Genomic DNA, 8,868 nt, shown 5'->3' with positions numbered 1-8,868 from the left:
TGATTCCATCTACCTGCCTTGGGCCTCCACTCGCAGCAATCTCCTCGTGGTGAGGCCTGGGCAATCGGTATTATCATCGGTAAAGTACTGTAAACTGATGACAATATCGAGCTAATGGCTGCGAACTTCGAATCTATCTCATAAAACCACGTTCTATATTACATCGAACTAGGATTATTTTAGAAATCGATATGAGATTCAAAGTGTAAAAATGTCTAGTACTTTGAATGTTTTAGAAAAGTATTCGAGATAAAGATGTATGGAACTACTGAAAATTACTTTAGATTCCTTTTCCTTATTCTGTAAATTCTTTGATTGGAATATGAATGTTGCTGGAAGTATGAACATTTTCACAGGACAATGATATAAATGGAACTTTAAAACTTTTTTAAGTGTTACAGTGATATTTCGTTATATGTTCCATAATGTCAATAATATTGATTTCCTTGCAACATCCATAATTATTACAAATGTCAATATAACGAAATATCTTTTATGCGATGTTTGTGGTGTAATAAAAATCTGTGTTTCGATTACGTTTTTGATACGTATTACTCACTTATATGTAATAATATAGAATAAAAATATACTATTAGTCCGATATTTGAAAATATGCATGCGTTCGTTGTCACTGTTAAACTGTTGTAATAACAATGGAATAATAAAATAATTTACTCCAATGTACATAATAATACATATACATATCCATAAAAACAATATTAAACGCAATAACTTTTTGGTACGCGAAGAAAAATTAATATAGATCCGTCGGGATTATAACCCAAGACTCCTTTCTAATACGTCTCCTTTATAGCGAACGGACGGAAGAGAATCCGTTCACGACCATAGTCCCTTTTTAGATTCAACGTAGTTCACAAATTCACCGTTCTCATAACGTAGAGGGCAGCAGAAAATCCCTGACTTTTTACACTATCGGTATTTCAGAACATGAGACACGAAATTCCATAAGATGATAGGTCTATCCTATACTTAGTCGGTGGTATTATTATGGCGACTGTGCACACAGATAGTTCGCGCCACCGCCGCCCAACTCGGCTGTGGCACTGTATGTCTTGTTGCATCCAGATTTGGGGAAAATATAAATCAAAGAGCTGGGTTAGTGCCCGTGGAGCGATAATCCGCTCTGTTCGTTATTTCCAATTTGTAAAGGAGAACTTCTTCTTTTAACTTCAACTTATTATGTTTATTAATATAAATTTAAACGATAACAAATAACTCAATTTAAACGAAATATAATTTTGTTTAACACAGAAATTAACAATACAAATATTTGTAACTTTTAAATACAGGTTTATAATTTGATGTCAGAATCAGGTTCTTAATTGAAATTCGTTCTCATTTCCTATTTGTTTTTATACATGATGGTTTTCTGTTTTTATTAACAAATTTTATGAATAAAATCTTTAATAACTAATGTGACTGGACAATTTTATCTGTTAAACGAACGTTCACCTGTTCCAGACCTGTATACGACCGTGGTCGATACTCACTCCATTCGATACGAGTACTTTTGTTCGATACCTACTTGGTATCGTAACCAAAGGTATCGATACCAACAGTACGCGGTATCGAAATAAAAGTATCGAGTAATGTACTCGTATTTACTTGTATCGATTCATTCCTATGTACGAGGTGTACGAATACTTTTGACACCGACTGTACTGGACTGTACTTCAAAACAACACAACATGGCTCCGTCATACAAATTGGTCACAAATGGAATAATTTTCGCAGTGTTGACCGTGTTGACATACCATTAAGTATTGCGTACTACAGTTACAGTATTTAAAAATATTATAGTTCTGTAAACATTTTTTTTACTCCAAGGGCTATGGATAGATTCTTAAGTATCGATTGGTAAGTATATAGTAAGCAATTTTAGAACTTAACCTATGCGATTAATATAAATACGTTTTCATGATTGTAGTTTGAAATAATTGATCATAAATAATTATTGTGCATTCAATAAGACAAGTCAGGAAAAATAACCAAAACATTCATGTGCTAAGTCCAGCTATTAGCTGGTAACTCTTTCTATCCCTGCCTCACATAAATGGTCATCCCTTCCTTTTGTTTACAGTTACCGATTCAACTCGTTGAATAAAGTATAATAGTATTGTCTTGCTAACAATTACATTTTATTTCTTAGGAATCCTCCATTGGAAGACCTGATAGACAATACTTTTATTAGTGAAAAAAGGTTGGAGAAAGAGAGTGTTATGCATAGAATTATAACGGGGAATTTTATTGACCCTTTTAAAAATATTGAAAATGACTACAAAAAGATTAGAACTGACTTAATGGAAGACATAGAAATAGATTTAAATGAACAAGATAAAAACGATAATGTTGTGACTATTGAAAGCAACAAGGAAATTGAAACGAATGAAACAAAAAAGAATATGTTTTATGTGCCTGGTATTATTAAACCAATATTTAAATTTCCTAAAAAGTCTAACCTAAGTAAAGAAGAACAAGCAATGTGTTTACGAGTTTTATTAAGATTTTCAGAATCAGATAAACCAAAACTGACTCTCAATAGGATCTACAAAAAACAATATCTCAGGAACAAGATGAATTTTTAGACTTTGCTAAAAGCAAGTGGCGTGAAAGGTTATTGACACTTACATGTGAAGATTACATGAATTTGTGTTGGAAATCAAAAATACAATATATACATAAACTTCCTAGGTATTATGCTGAAGTCACAAATGTACCATTTGTAACAGATAAGAATATTGAAGTCAAATTTGTTTCTGTTTGTTTACAAATGGTGAGTATTACATATATAAATATTGAATAAGTACAACATAATGTTTATAGAAGAGTAAATACAAGTTATCTACAAAAATTTTCTTTCTAAAATGTCATTTTTTTTTTAATTCTTTAAAGTTATCATGATTTCTTGCTATAAAAAGATATATTTTCACCAGTATTTTAAAAAATATAGTAATGTGTATTTGAAATTTAAACTTAAAATTACAATTTAGTTAATGAGATTTCTCAGATTTACTCTAGATAATACTTTAAATTCCGCATAACTTTGTAAAAAATTGTGAACAAATTGTTATTTCTCTTTTACTAAAATTTCCAAGTAGTTATTAGCCATAACAAGTAATATTCTGAAAACAATAGAATACATAGTTTGATTTAACATGAAACTAGTAACTTGTCTTAACCCTTTCGCTACGGCAATGCGCTCCGTCGGAGTGACACCGCTGAACGGGCCACCGTGCCGCAGGAGTAACGCTACTGAACGGAGCATTCGCCGGAAAGTGTGCATGTTGCGCTTCGGTAAACTGGTGTTCGGACTTGTGTGATATATTTGATATATATTGACATATGTGCAATATGCCTACAAACATAACAAAACGATGCCTAAAAACAAGAATATCGCGGGGCTGATGCTCAAGCGGTATCACGCTGACGTCGTCTATAGCCGACGCTCGTACACACAGGTCGTCGCGTGGATGCCGTCTATAGCCGACGCTCGTATCGAAAGGGTTAATTACCGTATTTTCCAGCTTATAAGACGTACCCCCTTTTTTGTACACATATTTGAGGGAAAATACTTAATCACTGAATATTATAATGAATTTACAGTATTTCAAATATAAAGTAATACAGTGGACTCTAACTATATTGCCACTAAACATATTGCCACGCGAGGCATTTCCCCTTCACACATATTTTCGAGCACACAAATTCACTCTCCCACCATGTTGTGTACTCTGGTACACCAACACGGTCCAGCTTTTGCGCAAGCACGGAGGCCGTGGCTATGACGATAGAACTTAGCATGGAGGGGGCTCTGAGCTCATTGCCATTTTTCAATATAGTTAGAGTCCACTGTACGTAGGTCTACTTTCAACAAATACCTAATCAAAAATGTATTTTAATGTTACACTATAGTAGTTGATATTTTCTGAACTTCAGTATTTAGTATGCACCACACATTTAAGTTAGTAATGTTCAATTTGAGCACTGCATTCTAGCAAATACATTATAGTAGGGATATACTGCCATTGAGTTAGTTTTACATTACGCAATGAATATAATAGTGTAACTATCGTACCAAACTTATGTCATTATTATATTATATATTCATAAAAAGTTACATATAAAATTATATTACTGAACATGAATTATGTTGCCATTGAAATTTAAATATTTAATAGGGTAATATATCTCCTTTAATTCAAATTTCATGTTCTAAACTATTTTAAAGTACGTTCTTGAATTGTCAATATTATTTATAACATACGACAATTGAAAATATATCTTTTTTTTTTAAATCAATGAGTCAATTGATTCTAAATATCAAATTAATAAATTGACTGCCGCGTGGACCATCGAAGAGACACTGGTTTTTCCCTTCATGCCACTTAAAAACAAACCCATATAACAAATGTAGTAATGTGGATCATCAATGGCCCACGCGGTGTAAATGGAAAGTCACGTGAATTTGGCGCAGCACTCAAAATGTTAAAAAAAAAGTAACATTAAAATTTTATTAAATTGCTTTGAATTATATAGGGTCAGTTGCCAGAAGTTAAATTACCAACTTTGACCAGTCCATGTATGTTACGTATAACGTCTAAACAACTAGAAAAAAGGTTTTCTAATAAAAACTATGTGCCAAATAAATCACCAATGTGTTATAAATTACCAGTAAGTGAAGATGCAAATTGTCAGAGATTGGCTGAAAGTAATAATGTGGATTTAGTAATTTCATCCAGTGGTCTTAATTGTTTAGTAAATAATATTGGACCCACTTATTCGAATTCATGGGTTCTACCACTAGTTATAAGGAGACACAATGATAAAAATGTTATCTATATAGATAAACCAGGACCACCACCAGCAAACACTGTATCAAAAAAAAATACTTGGGTATATAAATATATTCTTAAATACTCCTTTATTGACGCAAAACATCCTTCTTTAAACAGGTAAGACAGTAAGCTGTTTGCTATGAATGTCTTTTTTATGTTATATTATTAATAATTGTTAACATGATATAATAGTAATAGAACGTATGATGACAATGTATTTGGAGACATCAATTCTGAGAAACTCTTAAAACTAGAAGAAGAACATGGTAGTGCTTCACCATACATTGATGATAACTCACATTTAAATGTGTTAAGAATAAATGAAAGCACTGAAAAATTCTTAAAACAACGAGATGTAGAAATCGATCCAAGTATTTCCGAAGGTGTAAAGTCCAGTAGTCAACCATCTGTAAATGATATTCCACAGTCCAATATTTCTAATTTTACAATAAACACTACAGGTAAAAATTCTTGTAAATGCATATACTTTACATTCATACTGGTATAATATATTATAGACAATGTTATAAACATTATATTATTACCCAATATCTGAAAATTATTATGAAACCATCAATCAAATTGTGAATTAGAGATCTTAAAAATAATAAGTTAAAATGTAGAAAATAATGTATTTTCTGAATTAGGTGTACAAAATAGTTCTAAAATGACTACAGAAAGCAACGTATCGTATAAGCTGTTTACTATTGGACCACAAAATTCAGAAAAAAATGAACTAATGAAAAATGTTATTAAAAAGTACAAAATGTTGGTTAGATCAAAAACAGATGGAGTTGAGGTTCGTATATGTGGTACATTTATTTACAGGAAGGAATATTGTTGTATGCAATTATAAAAACATTAACAAAATACTTTATTGGAATCATAGATTTTACCAAATAATGTGCAAAAATTGTTACTACTGGCGCCAAAATTGGAACATCAACCTGATCTTGGTGCTGAAGCTGTAACATTAGAAGAATCGTTAAGACAATGGATATCTCTGATATTTAGACCCCTCACATTTCTTGCACGAGGTAAACCATTCAAGTCTTACCAATTCATAATGTATTAAATTCTAATTGTAGTTATTTTAATTCAAGAGTTTTTCTAAATGATTTAAGTTTAAAAACTAATCAAGTTTTAATTAATATATGTATTGCAAAAAATTGTAGAAATTCTTATAAATTATAGGTTTAACAATGAGCAAAACTGAACACACTTTATAAACTTTTCCAAATATTCTCACATTGGATCAAAACAATATTATTAAATTACAAGCAATGGAAATGTAATACCTTTTAAGGCACCTACTCTATTTCCTCAATTCTTATATTGTTCAAACTTATATATTGTGTAATCATACTCAGTTTTTAAACCACTCTCCAACTTGGTGGTTCCAAACTTGCAGGCAATCACAAATTTACAATTTAGTGTTAGGGGTATTCGGCTGTGGTGTCAGAAACTTTGGAAGGCGTTTTTATAACACTAAATAAAACACAAACCAAAAATGATGAAACTTTGTTAGAGGCTTAATTTTCAAGTTATTAACAGTTTACAATTTGGGCCAGCAACGCCGGAAACAGGCTATCTTCGTACAAGCAATAAGCATAGAGCACGAGAGTCTCAGCACATCCACTGGTGCTGCCTGAAAAGAATACACCTATACTTCGTAGTAAAAAATGTAATGTGTAATATCTGCGCGCGAACTTGCACGCAGGTATAACGATTAAAGTAACTCAAAACTAAACTAAAACTCGCTACAATAAATTAAAGTGATGTTATAAAAAAAGCACAGATGCTTTTCTTCAAAGACTATTTCGCGCGAATTAGATAATGCGTTCGCGTTGACGACTGCAACCACACTGAGAAAACTACGAAAAAGACAGAAAAGGAATAAACATATGTAAAAAGACGAGTGGAAATAACACAATAAAAGAGATGTTTGCTAGCAAGGGCAACATCTTAAAAACAAGTGAAAATGAGGTGGTCGAGCTGTGGGACATAGCAGAAGGTATGACACCGTCCAGACATGCTGTTCTTTGGTTGCGTCGCCAACGCACGTGAATGACCTACAGATGTTGGAATTTAGCAAGAGAATGATGCTTGATCCTAAGACAATTTTCTTGTGCAGCTTTCCCTAAGGAAAAACAGTGATCTAGACGTATGGACATCAATACACGGGTAGTCAGTTCTGGCTGAGAACGATCTTGACATGATTTCGTTTGCCAGTACGCATCAATATTTTACGTTGACAGTCCTTAGATGTTCACGGACAATTCTCGCAGAGAAGCATCTGCATTTTTTTACAGAGTTAATGTAATTTATAAAAGTTAGTCTTAGTTTAGATTAAGTTAGGTTCTGCATATATGTTGCTTAGTGTTTATTCTATGTGTGTTGTGATTCACTATTGTGGATTTTAACGGATACATATCTAGGTTTAACGTGGAACGATTTATGTGTGGTTTTTTCTGAAGTGTCGCAAGAAGATAGTGCCGGTTCGTGTGCAGGTATTACATATCACATTTTTGGCTACGAAATAAAGGTGTATTTTCTTCAGGCAGCGCCAGTGAATTTGCCGATATTATCGTGCCCTACGCTAATCGCTTATATGGAACCTGGTTTCAGCAGTTGTTGATTCAAACTTTTAACCGTTAACAACTTTAATAACTTGAAAATTAAGCCTCCAACGTATTTTCATTATTTTTGATTTTCGTTTTATTTTGACGTAAAATCACCCAGTGATGACCGGCCATCTCTTCGATATGTATACATAATACCGGGAAGATGTTGAGGATTATGATGGAGGGTTTAGAAAATGAAAAAACCAGCCCTTAAAGTTTCTGACACTAGTTGTCGAACACCCTGTATAAGTGGTTTTCACATACGGATCATTTATTTGTACTATAAAATTATTGTTTCAAAATATGTTAGTATATTTGGACGAATTTGTAAATGTGCAGTTTTGGGTGTCACTGTAAATAATATTTATATGTTATATCTCAATATTCGATTTATATAATTACATATTTTAGTGCGAATATCGGTGGGAACCTCAGAAGTATTGCAAATAGAACAACGTACAGCGGTATCTATAAATAACGAAATTAAACGGCTTTATAATGTAAAAGCTGAAAATTCTTTAACAGTTCTACATAATGTTATTCAATGTGTTGCCAATTTATCTCCAGGACGTTATATCATGAGACACACAGTAAGACATGGACCATTTGCAGTTGTTTACAAAGAAGTTGAAAGCCCTGGGTAATGTTGAATATTAAAAGTAAACTGTCATGACATAAATTTAATTTACTGCTTTTAATTCCAAACAAATTTTAAATGTATCTTTGCATATTTAATAAATTTAATTACATATTTAATGATAAATATTTTGTGTTCATAGGAAGAATATTTTTGACTTGCATACAGTTTACAGTGACGAGTTCCTTACTTTACCTAATCCACCTTGGATTCCTCTAGATAAAATAGTGCCAACTCCAATGCTTAAAATCTTCGAAAGAATGCCGGCCATGTTTTATCCATTAAATGAAAAACCGTTTTTAAAAAATAAAAAATTTAAAAAGACGAAAAAATCGAATGCAGGTATTTATATACATATACTCGTAACTTTTTGGCTACAATTTCTTATCTACAATTTCTATCATTTAGGAACTGTTCGAAGAAGTTTAAGAAATAAAAAGAAGAAATGAAATGTAATAAAGTAGTAAGTCATTGAAGTGTATCTTTTTAGCTTAAAAAATATTCAACTTGTACTTGTGTTTATTGCTGGACAATACTTTTCACTGTATTTATACTAAACATTACATCAACTTAATTGAATATACCAAAAATGTGTAAAACTAAAATAATTGTACAGTATTCATGAAAATATATTTAATAACTTGTTTTTATCGTATTGTTTTTTATTTTTGGTGTATAGCCCTACAGAGACCTCGCGATTATTGTCCCGAACTCAAGTACGCGCCGGGACAATAATCGTGGAATACGCGAA

The 8,868-nt window shown here is 32.0% G+C and overlaps 1 protein-coding gene across 1 annotated transcript; it reads left to right on the top strand.

Moving 5' to 3' along the window:
- Positions 1–1,767: 1,767 nt before the first annotated feature.
- Positions 1,768–8,553, top strand: LOC107186421 (little elongation complex subunit 2-like). Its single transcript, XM_015574318.1, is given in 10 exon segments — positions 1,768–1,878; positions 2,171–2,559; positions 2,562–2,794; positions 4,558–4,973; positions 5,049–5,317; positions 5,480–5,655; positions 5,746–5,893; positions 7,892–8,120; positions 8,260–8,412; positions 8,526–8,553. Coding segments are annotated over 10 exon segments (2,067 nt in total). The 5' UTR covers positions 1,768–1,852.
- Positions 8,554–8,868: the final 315 nt, after the last annotated feature.

The sequence above is a fragment of the Dufourea novaeangliae genome, unplaced genomic scaffold (genome assembly GCF_001272555.1).
Source record: "Dufourea novaeangliae isolate 0120121106 unplaced genomic scaffold, ASM127255v1 scaffold2, whole genome shotgun sequence".
Classification (NCBI taxonomy): domain Eukaryota; kingdom Metazoa; phylum Arthropoda; class Insecta; order Hymenoptera; family Halictidae; genus Dufourea; species Dufourea novaeangliae.
This window is presented reverse-complemented; position numbering and strand designations above follow the sequence as displayed.